General features: G+C 42.9%; 1 protein-coding gene across 1 annotated transcript in view; it reads left to right on the top strand.

The window, feature by feature from the left end:
• The window catches only part of SCN11A (sodium voltage-gated channel alpha subunit 11), an 80,990-nt gene that overhangs the window by 27,259 nt on the left and 36,008 nt on the right, over positions 1-17,723 (top strand). The window contains exons 8-14 of the mRNA XM_081823002.1: positions 576-639; positions 5,160-5,301; positions 5,822-6,019; positions 6,858-7,031; positions 11,161-11,290; positions 12,330-12,568; positions 16,196-16,381. Of these exons, the coding sequence (XP_081679128.1) occupies positions 576-639; positions 5,160-5,301; positions 5,822-6,019; positions 6,858-7,031; positions 11,161-11,290; positions 12,330-12,568; positions 16,196-16,381 (1,133 nt within the window). The remainder of the gene's footprint in view (positions 1-575; positions 640-5,159; positions 5,302-5,821; positions 6,020-6,857; positions 7,032-11,160; positions 11,291-12,329; positions 12,569-16,195; positions 16,382-17,723) is intronic.

Below are 17,723 nucleotides of genomic sequence, written 5' to 3'. Positions count from 1 at the left end.
TCCATGGAGAAGGCAAAGCCTGCAGCCACATCCACACAAGTGGTGTCAGCTCCTATCTCTTCCCCTATGGATCTGCCTGATTCTTTGTCATGTTTTGCAGAAGTCTTCAGAATGCCTGCATTTGTCCAGCAACTTCCCAGCCCTCCTCCTTGGGTATTTTCTCCAATGATATCACTTCTTTTCCTGTTGCATCCTCTCCACACTGAAGTCAACCCTACAGCAATTTCATGTGTCCGGGATCTCATGTGGCTAAGCCCTCTCCATTACTGTGTTGGGCTGAGTCTGTGTCCAGCTTCCCCCAGGGCATGGCCTCTGCTGCAGTTCTATGCACTGAGGGGCCTCAGGGGCATGGTGGTGTCGCTGCTTGCTCCTCCTCCTCCTTCTTCCTTCTTCCTTTCCCTCCTTTTCTCTTACTCCTTCCTGAGGGGTTAGGCTCTGGTTCCTCTCTGGCCATCCACTTTGATCATTTCAGAGGATTCCAAACCCTTCATTTCAAGCAAATCTGGCATATTTCCTATTGTCTTTCCTTTCAGGTTTGTTTTTTTAATCTGAATTTATGATTCTTTCCTTCTCAGACAATTGCTTTGAAAAGAAAAATTCCTCTGAATTCAGAATGTGTGGCATCTGGATGGGTAACAGGTAAGAGGTTCATATCTCCATTTTTCTCCCAAGCACAGTACCGGTGGACCTTTTGGGATAATGTGGCAAACAGTACTGATTATTTCATGTGTCTAGGCAAGTTTAGACATGCATTATTAAGTTATTAATAATTCATTATTATAATTATTAATAATAAAATTAATTCATTAATTTAAAAATTAATAGTAAAATTATACACTTAATTATAGTTAATATTATAATAATTATTTCCAAGTGTTTAGAGTAGCTTTCTCCAAGTCATGTTGAATTTATAGCTGAAGAAACCTACTGAAAATGTGATATTTTGACTTTGTGAAATGGGTATTCAAGACTTTCAAAGGGTAGGAAGAACATTATGACTGAGAGCCCCGTGGAGTCCTTATTTCCTGTCCAGTGGCATGGACCTGATGCAAGACTATCTGAACATCTTCCTCTGTTTGCTCATGTGTTGATCACCACTGCCTCTAATTTCATATACAGTTGTACGTGTGTTCATACACATTCACCCTAGAGGCTCATAGCTCTCTGGCCCTTTAGGGATACCCTTCTTTCTTCCAGAGTATCAGTGCTCTCTGTGGTGAGAAATTCAATTCAGGATGATTTAATTAGTGTATTTCAAATTAAGATAATATGCTAGTCACTCTGATAAAATAGGCTAAATTTGTTCCTCAATAACAAATATGTATCAAAGGCTAATAGCATACCAAATTCTGTGGTAGCCCCAACGAATGCAAATATGAGCTAGAGATCACTTTCCTCTTGAATCTGGCATCTCACAGGAAGGAGAGAAAGTGTGTTTGACTCCTTGAAAGTGTGATGAGTGTTTTAAGAGAGACATGTAGGTACTGAGAGAAATTGAACAGAGGGTATAACCCTGTCTATAAAATGAGGGAAGTGTCCTCTAATGCCACCTGGGTCGTCATAGGTTCAGATTCAGTCAAACTCACAAGACATCATAGACTTTATTCTAATAAAAGGTTTACTGAGTTCTCTAAAATGATCTGCAACAGGACACACTGCATCCACAGTGCTTTCATTTAATGAGGGGACCAACAGCTGTCACATACAGTGCTTCCTTTACCCCACACAGGGTAAGTACAATTACTGTAGGCAAAATCCAAGGTGGGGTCGGCCACTTGGACACATAGACACAGTAGCCTTGGCTTCTAACTGGTCCTTATCGTGTCCTCATCTCTCTAAGCTTGTGTACCAATCATAGCTCTCTAGTCTAGGTGTAGTCTCAAAGCTCAGGAGTTTTATAGAAGACCAACTCCTAGTACATGACCTTCCCCATTGATCATAACACAGTAGTTTCCAAGGAGATGGCAGGTCTAAGGTCACCTTCATAGGCAGTTCTCTGTCTGTCCAGGGCCCAGGCCTGGTTTTCAGCCTTTACTTGCTGCCTCCTTCCCTGAGAACCAACTGACTGGTGACCACAATGTGGATCTAAAGCATGAGTAGGAGGTTCTGGTAGGTGAGGATATAGAGTGAACAATTTCAGTCCACAGAATAGTAAGGGGGGAGGCTTTGGGCCTGAGGGCATGAGCTCAGGGGCAGTAAGAAGCCCAGCAGCTTCTTAAGCAGAGGCAGGAGACTAGAACTAACACTGCAAGACCTGGTAGCCCATCAGTGCCAAGGATTTTTACATTGATCACAAAGGAAACAAGACCTGAGCAGATTAGTTGTTTGTAAAAGTCACTACAGCTGCTATGTGGAGAATGGATGCCTAGAGCAGATAAGGCAGCCACTTAGAAGACTAGGTTGATACAGATGAAAGTCACGAAGCAGTGCAGTGGAGATGATGAGAAATGGATGGATGAATTCCAAAGACATTTAGGAGACAGAAAGAACAAGATAGTGACTTGAAGAAGGGGGTTGGCATGTACACTGTGCTCAAGTGTATGTGTGGGAGGGTGGTGGATGTGTTGAGGGGAGAAAACTGTTAGAGGTGTTTCTCTTGCTTCTGGGGTGAATGACTGGTGAAGTTTTTGCCGAGATGGGACCACTGGAGGAGAGACTTAATTACCTGTATATGTTGACAGGAAGGCATATGTAGACAGGGGGATATTGGACAAAACAAGCTAATATCTTGAATGGTGACCAAGAAGTAAGATAAATCAAGTATGTTAGGTTCAGCCCCAATAGATTCCTGGAAAATAAGGGTGCTGGGACTTCACAGGGTTTCACTGAGGTCTGGTGGGGAAGAAGGCACAATGGATGTCTTCCTTCTGAGTCACCCTAACGCAAAGCCTACCACTCACTGAGTCCTACTCTGCCCACCAAGCAAACTCCCAATCAACTTGTCAGGACCTCTGATTAAATGTGACTGAACAGCCCAGGCTCACCAGATAGCTGAAGAAAGTCTTTGGCATAAAGGGGGCCGAGATAAAGAAACAGGAAAAATGAACATTGTCATAGTTCAGGCAGCTATACAAAATACTGTAGACTGGGTGACTTACAAACAACAGAAACTTATTTCTCACAGTTCCGGAGGCTGGATATCCAGTATCAGGGCACCAGCTTGGTTGGGTTCTAATGAGGGCCCTCTTTTTGGCTGTAGGTGGCAGTCTTCTCTGTTGTGTCCTCCCATGGCAGAAAGGAAGCTCTCTGGGGTCTCTTTTATGAGGGTGCAAATCCCATTATGAGGGCTCCACCCTCCCACCCTAATCACCACCCACAGGCCCCACCTCCCAACAGCATCACATTGGAGATTAGGACTGCAACTCAAAAATTTCAGGAGGACCCAAACATTCAGGCCATAAGAACCATGGACAAAGCAACAGTTCAGAGAGAACAAAAAAGGACTTTTAAAACTTTAAATAGGGTCCTCAGTGAATTAAGAGAGATATTATATGCATAAAAACAAAAATAGCTCATTATGAAAAAGGAATAGTCACTAAGCAAGAAAGATTTTTTTTTTTGGTAACATGATTACAAAATATCAGTAATAGAATTAAAAGGTCAAGTAGAGGAAATAGTCCAGAAAGTAGCAACAAAAGACAGAGACAGAGAATATGAGAATAAATATCAAACCAGAAGTTCCAGCTTTTGACTAAATAGAAATTCCTGAAATAGGGCACAGAAAAAACAAAAGGGAGAAAATTAGCAATGCCACAATACAGAGAATATTCCTGAGCTTAAGGATGCAAGTCCCTCAGCATCCCACAAGGTGCCCAACACAATGAGTGAAGAAGGTCCATGCCAAGTGCATTATTGTGGACTTTCGGGGAAAAGATTCTAAAACCAAAGAGAAAAAGGTCACCCACAAAGGAACAAAAATCAAAATGGCATCAGAATTCTCAACAGCCACACAGGATAATAACTGCACAGTGCCTTCATATTTCTAAGGAAAAATTACTTTCAAATCAGATTTCTACTTCTGGCCAAACAATCAATCAAGCTGTGAAGGTAGAATAAAGATATACTCACATATGCAAAGATCACCCAGTCTTCTTAAGAAGCCACTTGAAATTTGTTCCAGAAAAATGAGAAAGTAAAACTTGGAAAAAGCAACACACAAGAGCCAAGGAGAAAACGTATCCAACCCCAGAGAGCCATTGACACAGGCCACAGTATTTTTTGAAACGAGGGATATAAGTAGTGATAAGTGGGATGGGATATTGAGGAGCTAACTCTCATCTTAGCAGGAACTTAATCACCAAGGACTAAAATTGGTATATATCAGCATAAATGTTATCTTTAAAGATATGGACATAAAAAGTTGAAAGTTGTTGACTTGGCAGTGTGTAAATGATAATTAAAGAATGATGGAATGGTTTTCATTACAAGCCGCTTGGTGCCACATGATTTTTAAACCACATGCATGTATTACTTTGATCAAAATAGTATATTTATTAAAAATGAAGAAAGTATCTACCCTTAGTATTATCTGATAGATGCACTTAATGATGTGTGCTTTGGTGATGTGGGCAAAGACCTATGTGCAAGAGATCTACTGTTTGTAAAATAAGACCCAAATGGTAATGAGAACAAAAGACTGTTAACAACTGAAACCCTAAATCTTCACCACTAGCAGAGCAATTAAATAAATCATAGAACTATAAGACATGAAAAGAAATATTTCCTTGTATAGCTTGTGTGGAAAGACCTCCAAGCTATATTGTTCCATGAAAAAAGCAAGGCTCAAGAGAATAGTCAAAGAACAATCTCATATATGTATTGTAAAAGATGTATACTGGTGCATATGTGTTTCTCTTGCCCTTTATTACCACTAATTGTTCACTGTATCACTGCACTTAATTTTTAATGAAAACCTGCTGATATGAGCTTACTAATCAATCCATCTGAAAAGAGTCAGTGAGTGCCCTCAGTAAGGGATAGGCTGGAAGGCTTGGCAGGTGGGGCATGGCCCCTCTATAAATAGTCTGCACCCAGGACTTTCCCTTATGAGCCCGTGGCCCTCAGAAGAGCTGGTGCCTTGGCTGGGATGGGTGGGGGGTGGGAGGGAAACTGGCCTGCAGGGAACGTAATTCCTCCTCTGTTCCGTTGTTTCCATCTAGTGCCTGTTCTGAAAATTTTCAATGCACACACACCAAAAGGAATCCTGACTATAATTATACCAATTTTGACAACTTTGGCTGGTCTTTTCTTGCCATGTTTCGGCTTATGACCCAAGATTCCTGGGAGAAGCTTTATCAACAGGTTATCTAATTCTCTCTCGTTCTCCTTCCCCCCTCTCCTTCCACCCTCCCCCCTCCACTCCTTCCTACCTCTCTATCACTCATCTTTCTGTCATTTATTCATAACTTATCATCTACCCTCCTCCTTTGTCATCTGTTTATCATCCTCAATAGTTGTACTGTTAAATTCTACCTTAGATATTCTGTTAGAAACATAAAAAACCATCTCCTCTTCCTAGAAACGTTAGCCCTCTCCGGATTCCACCACCAGCGCTTCAGTTTTCATGAAGCATTCCTTTCTCTCCTGCCTTTTAAATTCTAAAATGCAACTACCCTTGAGAAAGTCATAGCAAAGTACCATGTCTTAAGTGGGAATATAAGGATGGCATCTGCTCACTGATGGGCATCAAGAGTCCCTGGGTGATGGGAGGCTATAGACGAGGAGGAGGACCGATTGCAACTGTATGATGTCTGCTTGAGGTGACGGTGCCCCCTCTGTAGAAAAAGGTTTTAGAAGCAAGTGTGTGCTCTGTTCTTTGCAGACCTTGCGTGCCTCAGGGCTCTACTCAGTTTTCTTCTTTGTGGTGGTCATCTTCCTGGGCTCTTTCTACCTGATTAACTTAACCCTGGCTGTTGTCACCATGGCTTATGAGGAACAGAACAGAAATGTAGCTGCTGAGACAGAGGCCAAGGAGAAGATGTTCCAGGAAGCCCAGCGGCTGCTGAAGGAGGAGAAGGAGGTAAGGGCACGCAGTGTCAGATGGTGGGGTCTGCTTGGGTGGGGGCGTACTGCAGAGGCCATGAGACCTGATCTCAGAGCTTTCTCTACTGGTGCTTTTCTGGGAACTGAAGCCCTGTGAACACTGGCTCTGCTGCTGTCTCTCACTATGAAGTCCAGGCACAGAGCTCTTAAGAACCAGGAACCCTAGATTTTCTGAAATCCGGGCCTTCTAGGACAGACCCCGGACTGCTGGCTAGAGGATAAAATGTACATATATGTAAACTAAGGCTCTGGTCCAGGATTTCTTATGGGAATCTGGAGATGTATGTGTTCAGGGCCTTTGCTTGGCAGGGTTTGGGAAAGCAGTAATGGTGTTCTACCATTAAAGACAATAGCTGAGATCACCTCTCCCTTCTTGAAATTCCTGTCATATTTATAGCCCATTCTCATTGTTTCCTTGGTATCATTTTCCCATTCTAAGATTTCAGGAACATGTTCTTTCTCATGCTCCACAGAGATTCGTCAGTGGGGAGCCCATCCTGCCTAATACCTGCATCATCAGGCACTAATATTTATTGAGTGCCTAGCACATACTGGACTCTGTGCTCAGAGTTAGTGATAGAGATATGAAAGAGTTAACCTTGCCTTTGAGGCTGCAATTTCTGTGGGTAAACAAACAGGATATGTGCCTCTGATAAATAATAACAAAGCTAGCATATTCCAAGTACATGATGAACAATCTAAATGGTATGATGCTTCCAGAAGAGAGGAGAGAACACTTGCGAAGTTTGGGTCATTTGCAGCATTTTATGGGGAGGTATAATCTGTTTATTAATTGCTTTTGTTCACTTTCTAAGGCTCTGGTTGCCATGGGAATTGACAGAAGTTCACTTAATTCCCTTGAAGCATCATCTTTTTCCCCAAAGAAGAGAAAGCTTTTTGGTAAAAGGAAAAGAAAGTCCTTTTTTTTGAGAGACTCTGGGAAAGACCAGCCTCCAGGATCAGATTCTGATGAAGATTCCACAAAAAAGGCAAGTCTTGGCCCAGAAATTAATGATAGTATAGTACTGTTAGGGGAACAGGTCAAGTTGTCAGTCTAATTGAAAGGATTCATTCATTCATTTACTCATTTATCCATTTATCCATTTGTGCCTACTTCCCCACATCCATGTATCTAGTCAATGACCCATTTATTTACAAGCATCTATTTGAGGTGTTGACCATGTTTACTATCTGCTTGGCACTGGGGTAGCTACTGGGGATACATGAGATGTATGAAACAGACAACTAATGATGAAGACACACTGACAAGGAGGCAGTTACCGTTCAATGTGGTTACTGACATGATGATCGCTATGGGAGAGCAGAGGAGAGGCAGTGTCTTAGTGGGTGTTCCCTCCAAAGGAAACACGGAGACATTAGAGCACAAGTAGATTATTCAGGAAGTGATCCCAGGAAGCACCAAGAGGAGAGGGAAGAATGGATACATGGAAGAGCAGGTGGCCAATTAAGGTTCATTATCAAGCCTGTGACCACTGAAGGTGGTTGGAGTTTAATCTCCATGGAGTGAGGGCACTAGAGTATTTATACACCAACTTTGGTCCCTCATTGGTTCCAGACTGCTGGGTTCCGGACATAATCATTTTCCTGGGTTTTTGACTTGGCATGCATTAGGGAAGAGGGTGATCAAGTCGCCAGGGAAAGCCTCAGGTAGGACCCAGGGACATATAGATTCAGCCAACAGCAGCATCTGCTTCAGACAACCAACCCAGACTTGCGGGAGTGGGAAAAGAGCCATGGATTGGAAGCAGTGTCTGTGCCGAGAGGATGAATTAATGTTTCATCCTTTGGTAAAAAGTGAATGGAGTACCACAGGTAGAGGGAACAGCACATACAAAGGCCTGGAGGCAAAGGAGAGCAGGAGAACATGATCCAGTGGAACACTTGGGAGTGTGGGTGCACACGCACATGTGTGTATGTGATGAAGCTGGAGGGTGGGTGGTGAGAGACTATAGCAGTAAGATGGGGTCATCACAAAAGGCCTTGAAGCCAGCTCAGGGGTTCACCCTTTACTCAGAGAGCAAGGGCTAAGCAGTTTTGAAAGGTTTTAAGCAAAAGAGTGACAACCAGATTGACAGTTTTGAAATCCTAGATGTATTGAAGAGACGGGACGGGAGTAGGACAGAATTGGAGGCAGCCAGTTAAGAAGCTGTGGCAGTTTCTTTCCCTGTCCATTTTTGCCATTCTAACTGGTGTAAGGTGGTATCTCAATGTGGTTTTGATTTGGATTTCCCTGATGGCTAATGATGATGAACATTTTTTCATGTGTCTGTTAGCCATTTGTATATCTTCTTCAGAGAAGTGTCTTTTCATATCTTCTGCCCACTTTTTGACTTGATTATTTGTTTTTTGGGTGTGAGAGACTATGGACTCTGAGAAACAAACAGGGTTTTAGAGGGGAGGGGGGAGGGGGCATTGGTTAGCCCGCTGATGGGTATTAAGGAGGGCACGTACTGCATGGAGCACTGGGTGTTATACAAAAACAATGGATCGTGGATCACCACATCAAAAACCAATGATGTATTGTATGGTGACTAACATAACATAATAAAATTAAAAATAAATAAATAAATAAATAAATAATAAATAAATAAAATAAATATTCTGGAAAAAAAAATTTCTCAAACTCAATACCCAAAATAATCATCATCATCATCATCATCATCCAATCAAGAAATGGGCAGAAAACATGAACAGACATTTCTCCAAAAAAGACATGCAAATGACTAACGTTTAACATCACTAGCCATCACGGAAATTCAAATCAAAACCACGATGAGATACCACCTCACACCAGTCAGAATGGCTAAAATTAACAAATCAGGAAATGACAGATGTTGGCGAGGATGTGGAGAAAGAGGAACCCTCTTTACACTGTTGGTGGGAATGCAAGCTGGTACAGCCACCCTGGAAAACAGTATTTAGGTTCCTCAAGATGTTAAAAATAGAACTACCCTACTACCCAACAATTGCACTACTGGGAATTTACCCCAAAGACACAGATGTAGTGAAAAGAAGGGGCACCTGCACCCCAATGTTCATAGCAGCAATGTCCACAATAGCCAAACTGTGGAAGGAGCCGAGAAGCCCTTCAACAGATGAATGGATAAAGAAGACGTGGTCCATATATACAATGGAATACTACTCAGCCATCAGAAAGGATAAATACCTACAATTTGCACTGACATGGATGGAACTGGAGGGGATTATGCTACGTGAAATAAGTCAATCAGAGAAAGACAGTTATCATATGGTTTCATCATATGTGGAACATAAGGAATAGCATGGAGGACCATAGCAGAAGAGAAGGAAAACTGAATGGGAAGAAATCAGAGAGGGAGACAAACCATGAGAGACTCTGGACTCCAGGAACCAAACTGAGGGTTACAGAAGGGAGGGGGGTGGGGGGATGGGGTAACTGGGTGATGGGTATTAAGGAGGGCACATGTGATGAGCACTGGGTGTTATATGCAAATAATGAATTGTTGAACACTACATCAAAAACTAAAGATGTACTATATATTGGCTAAATGAACATAATTAAATAAATAAATATGCTTTCTACATGAAAACCAAAAAAAAAAAAAAAGCTGTGGCAGTAATCCAAGAGGCGACAGGGGCTTAAACTGTGGTTAGGGCGGGAGGATGAAGAGAGAATAACAGGGTGCAGTGATCTCCAGAAGATAAGATTCAGCAGTCGACTAGATGTACAAGGTGGGGAAGATGCCCGGTTGATGGCTTGGGTAGCCAACTTGATAGAGGGTAGTTTACTGAGACAGGAAAGAAACATGTCTTGGCGGTGGGGAAGAAGGAAAGTTCAGTTTTGAACGTGGCAAGTTTGAAATGCCTGTGGGGCATCCTAGCAGGGATATTGAGTAGGCCACAGGATATGCAGAAATGAAGCTATGGGGAGATGTGCGGTAGGAAAAAAGCCCTCCCCCTTTTTTTAATCAGTGAGGTGGGGAATGTTCAAACATGTTTTAATTGTGGAGAGAAACTTCAGAGGAGAGGAAAATGTTGAAGATACAGACCATGGAATAATGACTAGAGCCACTTTCCTGAGATGGAAGGAAGAGGTGAAGTGGTCAGAAGGGGGCTGTGCACACCTGAGGGTGGGGTGGGGAAAGGGGGTCTGGGAGTCTTTGCAGAAGTAGGTGGACAAACCTCATTCACTGCTGTGAGCAGCTCTCTGATGGAATGACAGGGACAGATCTCTCGGTTTAGAGCCTTCTTTAATGTCAGGTGATAGCATATTGAAGAGACTGCAAGTATCTTTTAATATTTTGAGGGTTTTTCCTCATTTCACAAAACAATAGACCAAGAACAGACAGCTAATAAGAAGTCTTTTCCCTAAACCGAAAGAGAACTAGCTATAGAAAGACTATAGATTGCCTTTAAAATAGCTTATCACAAGGGATAGTTCCCTCTGGGGCCCTGGTTGGTCAGAACTCTGGGGAAATAAGTCATTATGGATAGTTTTCTAGGTATCTGGAGATTTATGTCTTTTCACCTCCAGAGACTGTAGAATTGGAGGTAAAGTGAGAGTCAAGTTCCTGGGCACAGCCTGAAGGAGTGCTTGAGGTTTAGTATATAGAAGTTGTTGTATGTATTTTGGCTGTTCTTTTTAAGTTACTGACTGTTTTCAAATCAATTTAGGCAGCCATTCAGGGCACTTCACCATCTGGCCCCAAACCACCCTTCTAAATGTATCCCCCACTTCTGCCACCCAAAAACATTGTTTCTAAATTCAATTTTTTATTGCTTTTGTACCCTGAACTGTTGCTCATTCATTTTTATAAAATTTTGCTTGCTCTTTGTTGACAATGAATAAATCACAGAGGAAGAAAATTTTCTGTAGCTGGGACCCTGGAAATGTGCATGCATAAGAAATATGAATGGTCAAACTATATTGCACTTATCTACTAAATATGAAATACAAAAACTGAACCTTCAGTGTGCCATGAAATGGGAGTGAGTGGACCTATATAAGATATGAAGTGTCTTTGGGGCATGTGGCATTGAAACAAAGTAGCTTGTGAAGTTTTGAGGAGAGGCAGCCTCTTTGCTTTGAAGGTCTGTCATGCCTGCCTTCTCTTACAGCCACACATCCTAGAGCAAACCAAACGACTATCCCAGAATCTGTCAGTGGATTACTTCGATGAGCACAGGGACCCCTTCCAAAGACAGAGGGCCCTGAGCGCGGTCAGCATCCTCACCATCACCGTGCAGGGTAAGCTCTGCCTCCCAGCCCCAGGGAGAGCCTAACTGCAGTGATGTCCCTCCATTCTCCTCTCCTCCCCCAGAAGCCCTCTGAAGCCCCCTGTATTTCCTGCAGAGTCACTTCTTGTGCCTCATTGGAGCATGTGAGCTAAGTGACTCGGAAGAAGTGGGCCCACCCTGAGTTGGCCCTTGGGTAGTGGTGCAAACTGGCTAGCCTTGTGATGGGACTTGGGACCAAGAGTACAGACAGGACCTCCCAATCAGGCCAGGCAGTCACATGAGGTTGCAGTGACAATGATAGTGACCAAAGAAGAGAAGACACAGAAGTTTCCAGTAGTTGACAGTTGTATTTGAGGTTAGAGTTAGGAATCTGGCATGGACGATGGAAGATCTATGTAGATAGGCTGGAACCATCTGATGGACCTTATTAACAGCAGGTAACCAGGACCCAACTAAGGGGTTGGGTTCAAAGGCAGGACTCAAGTCCTTACAAGGGTGGGGTCAGATTGATCCTTAACACTTTTGAGCCTGTTGTATCAACTCATTTGGCTGGCATGAGTCCCTGAAATGGTGCCAGGGAAATCAGGGGTCCAGCAGCCTTATGGCCTGAACTCAACCAGCTGGAGAGGACATTTTCTTTCAATGCATGTAGATACCCCTGCCTGAATACCTCTCCTTCCCTTGAGCCCTGGTAGCTCTATGTGCCTCTGTTACAGCTGTCACCATGGTCTGCCTTGAATGAACATAACTTGAGCTTATATTTCTCTCTCTCATGGGTTCACATCCAGTATTGGCTTCCATATCTGTATCTCTAGCCATGCAGCCCAGCTCCCAGATGCTAAATACAAGTATAAAGACTAGATGTACATGGTTATACCACATGGAAGTTGCATATGGGAAAACTTTCCAGCTGCACCCATCAGTGCCCTTCTTGGCGTTGTTCATAGGAGACCCTAGGGAAGTGGGAGGAAGGAATGCACTCAGGCCAATAGCAGTCAGATGGATTCAGAGCTAACTACTCACTGCTCTTTCACATTCTCCTTCTCCAGAACAAGAAAAATCACAGGAGCCTTGCCTCCCATGTGGGGGAAACCTGGCATCCAAATACCTCGTGTGGAACTGTAGCCCCCAGTGGGTGTGCATTAAGAAGGCCCTGAGAACCGTAATGACTGACCCATTTACTGAGCTGGCCATCACCATCTGTATCATCATCAACACTATCTTCTTGGCCATGGATCATTACAACATGCGCCGGAGTTTTGATTCTATGTTGCATATAGGGAATTTGGTAACTTCAGGCTTTTTAAAATATAAAAATATTTCAAACTGTGAATTATAATTCTTTCAAAGTCTAAACATGTTGCGAATGGCCTAACCTAGCCTAGGTCTTTGGTCCCATTAAGTAGAGTTGAGGGAGAAGATGACTGTTAGGATTTTGTTTTTACCCAGTTCAGTAATTTTCCATGGGCCCTGTGTGGGCTCTCTGGTATGCTAAGGCATCTCTTTAGTCATCCAGTGGGAAGCAGGAAGCCAGCAGACATCTTAAAAGTTCAGCCATTTGGGATGATCAAGAAAACGTTAACCATATCCAGAGACCCTGGTAATGTGTCCCATGATCCCTGGTGATATGGATGACATCATTTGTCACAAAATAATGTGACTGCTATTACTAGCTGTTATTCCCCCTGGAAAGATGGGTCAGGGCCTGGCAGCTGTGGGAGGCATACTTTCCCAGGAGGAGTTGTGCAGAGCTTATGGAGTGGTAGTGGGGCCTCCAGACTTCAGCCTGCTTCAGTATGTTTCTCATTGGATGGATCTAGTCCCAGTTAAATTGGGAAAACTTAGATAGGAGAGCAGACTTCCCATGAGCTGTTCTATTTATTGTTCCTGGAGAAGGCATTTCCCCCCTCCAAGGATTAGTCTCCCAAATATCAGAAATAACAAAAAATTACCCACTGAATGTTCTACCTTAATTAGCCAATGAGTTAATCTTACCAGAATATCTAACCATTTATTCTTAAGGTTTTATTTTATTTTTCCAACTTAAGAAGCAATACACGCTTTTTTTAATTTTAAAAATAAGGAAAAGTACAAATAAGGGAAATACAAAGAAGAACTCATTTCCTATGGTCCTATTAGCAAAGATGATCATTTTTAGCATTGCAGAGGATCTCTAGTCAATGTATATGCATGTATTTTTTAATTAATTATTTTACACTGATCAGAATCCACTATACTTATTGAATCAGAAACTGGTTCACAGAGCTGCTTCTATGCATCAGGTTGAGGTTACCCTCAGTTCCATGTCCCTCTCAGGAGGTACAGGGATACAGCGGGACCACAGGGCAAGGCCAGAGTGGTTCTCCTTACAGACAGTCTACATTTAAGTTTCTTTCCCCAAACTGCCCTTGGGAAGAAGTGCTCTGTAGGTGTGTGTGGATCAGATTATATTTCATGCTGCATGATGAACCTAACACACATGGTACCTTCTAACAGGCTGGTATCTTCTGGGCTCCAGGCCATGGTATTCAGCTGTCTCCTGATGATGTATCCCAGAAATGGGTTGACAGTGTTGTTTCCCTTGAAGACAGAAAGCTGTGCCTGCAGGTTCCTGCCTCAGCAGAGTCAGCAGACCTATCTTTCAGCACCTCCTGGTAGATGGAGTTATTAGATAAGTTCCAGAGAATACCCAAAGAACCCAGAGTCATGCTCCTAGGCAGGGCTTCCCAGTTTGCAAAAGTGGTCTGTCCATCCCTTCATTTGCTGATCCAGCAGTGGGAAATGACAAAAGCCACGCTCTCAGATTTCCCACTGACTAGTTGTTCTGGGTGTTGAGGTGAAGCTGCATTTTGCAGTCAGAAGCTGGATAATTAAGTGACATTCTTCTTCACTCTCCCCAGAAGTGGTACAGAAGGAGGCACAGGGACATTGTTGGTGTCTGAGTTCACAGGCAGCAGCTGTACCCCAGCCCCTGAAAACTGATGAGAAACAGGCAGAACTGGCCTTGTAGCCTGTGCTTCCATTCCATGTACCCCATTCCCTAAACACACAATACCTTGGGACGCCTGGGTGGCTCAGTTGGTTAAGCGGCTGCCTTCGGCTCAGGTAGTGATCCCAGAGTCCTGGGATAGAGCCCCACATGGGGCTCCCTGCTCAGCGGGGAGTCTGCTTCTCCGTCTCACTCTGCCCCTCCTCCAGCTCATTCTCTCTCTCTCTCTCAAATAAATAAGTAAAATCTTTAAAAAAATAAATTAACACACAATACAAAGGTGGTAGCCACCTCATCTACTGTACCCCCATAGCAGTGGTAGAGGGAGGCTTTGGAGCCTTGGGTACCAAAGAACACATCCAAACTTGCCTCCTCTGACAGGTGGACCAGGATTCAACTGGCCTGTGCAGTTCTGTGGGACTGGACTTGGAAATGAACTCTCTAGGCTTTGGTATTGCTTGAATCAGGGGAGTACACTGAGCTCCCAAGAAGCCATGAATAGCGGTTGAATTGGATGGCAAACCAATGGTTCCAAGACATGTAGGGTTTTGCTGTAAGGCTAGACACGTAAAGCCTGAAGGAGACAGGAGGCGGAGGAGGAGCTCAAAAGGGGACAGGGATCAGTCCAGCACAATTAACTACAATAGGTAACACTGCGTGCTTTTAGGCACTGGTCGTGGCTCTGGGCAGAGGTAGATAGCAATATTTAAAGGGAAAAGACAGATACAAGCTTTGGGTTTTCTTTGCCACCTTGATTTCTTTTCTTTTCGTCTATCTTGGATTTGTCTTTGCCTATCCTTTTTTAACTTGTGTCACTTTATTTTAGGGATTTTTAAAATAAATAGTAAGTCATCAAATTATTTATAAAAATGGATCATCTGTTACTTTTAATAAGGAGATTTTTTTTTATTATGGAGATTTAAAAATCATTTCTGAGTTGTTTTTCTTTTCCAGAACTATAGAGGAGAGTCTTATTACTGACAACCTTCTTGTATTACCTTATTATTTTCACACTGTTGTTTTCTCATATCTATTTAGTTGTGTCTGTGTCAGAATATGCTATTTGCTATGAAGAAATGCTTTGTTTTATCTTCTACAAAGATGTAGATGATAGATTTAGTTTTGAATTTGGCTACCACTTATTCAACATTGTGCAATGTTTTTAAGCCTGTGTTTATCTAAGTTTCAAAGACAAAAACAAAAACACTTATTTGTGCCCATGGAAATCACATAGTTTAGCACTTTCTTAACTCTTGCCCTTCCTTTTAATTTTTTGGTATTTTGTTCTGGAATAATGAACCCTGCATTCTGTGGGTGAATTATAGGATTTAGGATTATATTCCAACTCACTAACCCTCCTTTCAACCATAACCAACCTAGGGTTTGTCCCAAGATTTTCATCATGTAGGGTAAGCCTATATATTGAGTTGCTTAAAGATGTTTTCCTGTTCCTAGCAGTGTTTTTCAATTCTTTGCTCTGGGCCCCCTTTAAATGTTTTGTTTTTTTTTTCTGATCAAGGTGTTGAGATTGAGTGGTTAGGTGAACTCCTTCTGATTCTGCTTTATGGAGGATATTTATCGTCAGTTTTCAGAGCTGTTATATATCCTGCCCCTCCCCTCATTTGGGAATGTTTATTGGCATTTTAAAGGGAACTTAGAGGAAGAATTGCTTGACACTTTCTATCACTCTGCCCTCTATCAAGAAGCCAATTGTGCCTTGGGAAATAATATTTATTCTCCACCCTGATGTCTGTGAGCTTGGTAATATTGTAATGGGCACTATGATGGGGAGGGGGGAGAGCAGCAAAGTAAATAAAAATGCATTTTGTTTCTTTGTAACCTCTGCAATTCCCTTGGACCATTCTTAGAAGTGTATCTTCAAGGAGGAGTAGCTTCCTTTTCTCATTCTTCCCTGTCTCACTGTAGGTTTTTGCTGGCATTTTCATGGCAGAAATGTGCCTAAAAATTATTGCGCTTGATCCCTACAACTACTTTCGCCGAGGCTGGAACATTTTTGACAGCATTGTTGCTCTTCTGAGTTTTGCAGATGTGATGAACAGTACAGTTGCAGGGAAAAAAAAAAGCCTGCTGTTTTTCCGTCCCTTAAGAGTGGTAAGGCACTTACTGTTTTATTTTACTGAATACCTTAGCTGCCAGGATTGACAAGAGTCTTGACTGAGTTCAGTGGCTATTTTGCATCAAACTTTAACTCATCTTACCTTGATCCGAGAATCAAAACTGCACTCCTCCTCCCACCCAGGTTTTACATACTCTTGGGAGTCCCAGGAGGTCTCCTCCCAGCTGAACCCCTGCCTCCCCCATCCCAAGATGACCCCTTAGGCAACCTGACTCAACATGGTATCTTCTGGTGTCAGGATTCTTCTCCTTGCTTAGTGTAGCCCCCTCCCATGATCTCTTCCCCACCACTCACCCCTGAGCTCTAAGCCAGGCACCCTCACATCTGGGCTTGCCAAAGGGGTGAAGACTGCAGAGTCCAGGAGGGCCCCGGGCACTGCTGGCAGGTGCTGTCTCAAGAGGTTCCTCCTCACTGCTTCCAGTGCCGCGCTCCTGTCCTGTCATCTTTGCCCTCCACCCGCTGACCATGGAGGCATTCTGGTGACCTTTGCAGAGGCACTTGAGAGGAACTGACCTGAAGGAGCACTCAAAGACAAGGAAAGTACTGTCTTCAAGGAGTTTGCCATCTAGAGATGAGACAAGACAGGGCCAGAAATGAGGCAAAGTAGAGTGTGTGACAAACCCCATGAGAGGTATAGATAGAAAGCTATAGGGAAACCACATCTGACAGGGGGATTGGGAAGCCATAAAAGATGACCTTTGGTGTCCTTTCAGAGATTTACTTTTTCTTTTGGCAGGGATAAGATTTCTAAGACTACAGAGTAAAACATTTGTTTCAGTTACCTAAACATACATTTTATACTTGGGATATGTTAGGCAATCACACTGCTCAAAGTCAGACATTATTAAGTTGCTCTCCTAAAGTTTCATTGGCACTCAGGTGAGCAAAATTACATTTGCTTCATGATTGTTTAGGCTTATTGCAGCCATGCCCTGAGGGGAGGAACCCTGTGGCATTGTCTGTGTATAACAGAACCGTGATTTCTCCCTGAGGTGCCCCAAGCTCCCTTCTGAGGACACAATGCTGTTCCTTCTCTTGGGCCATAAGTCTTACTGACCTACAGTATTTCCCCCAAAGAGTTGATACTTAACACCATTGTACTTTGGAGTGAAACCATTGGTTTACGCTGGAAGCTAATATAAGAAATAACCTATGAAACTAGTTGTTGTGCTGTCTCACATAGGTTCTGTAAAATTCCATGGAAAAAACTTCTTTTTGAAAAAAGTATGTGTGTATGTTTTGAGTAGCTGATTGCTTTTTCTCTCCTGGGTATAAAACACTATATTCCTCTTATCATTGTTAGAAAGTTCAGATTCA

The sequence above is a fragment of the Leptonychotes weddellii genome, chromosome 1, assembly GCF_054177405.1.
Source record: "Leptonychotes weddellii isolate Sample4059 chromosome 1, ASM5417740v2, whole genome shotgun sequence".
NCBI lineage: Eukaryota > Metazoa > Chordata > Mammalia > Carnivora > Phocidae > Leptonychotes > Leptonychotes weddellii.
The sequence above is the reverse complement of the archived record's forward strand: the minus strand, read 5'-3'. Positions and strand labels throughout refer to the sequence as shown.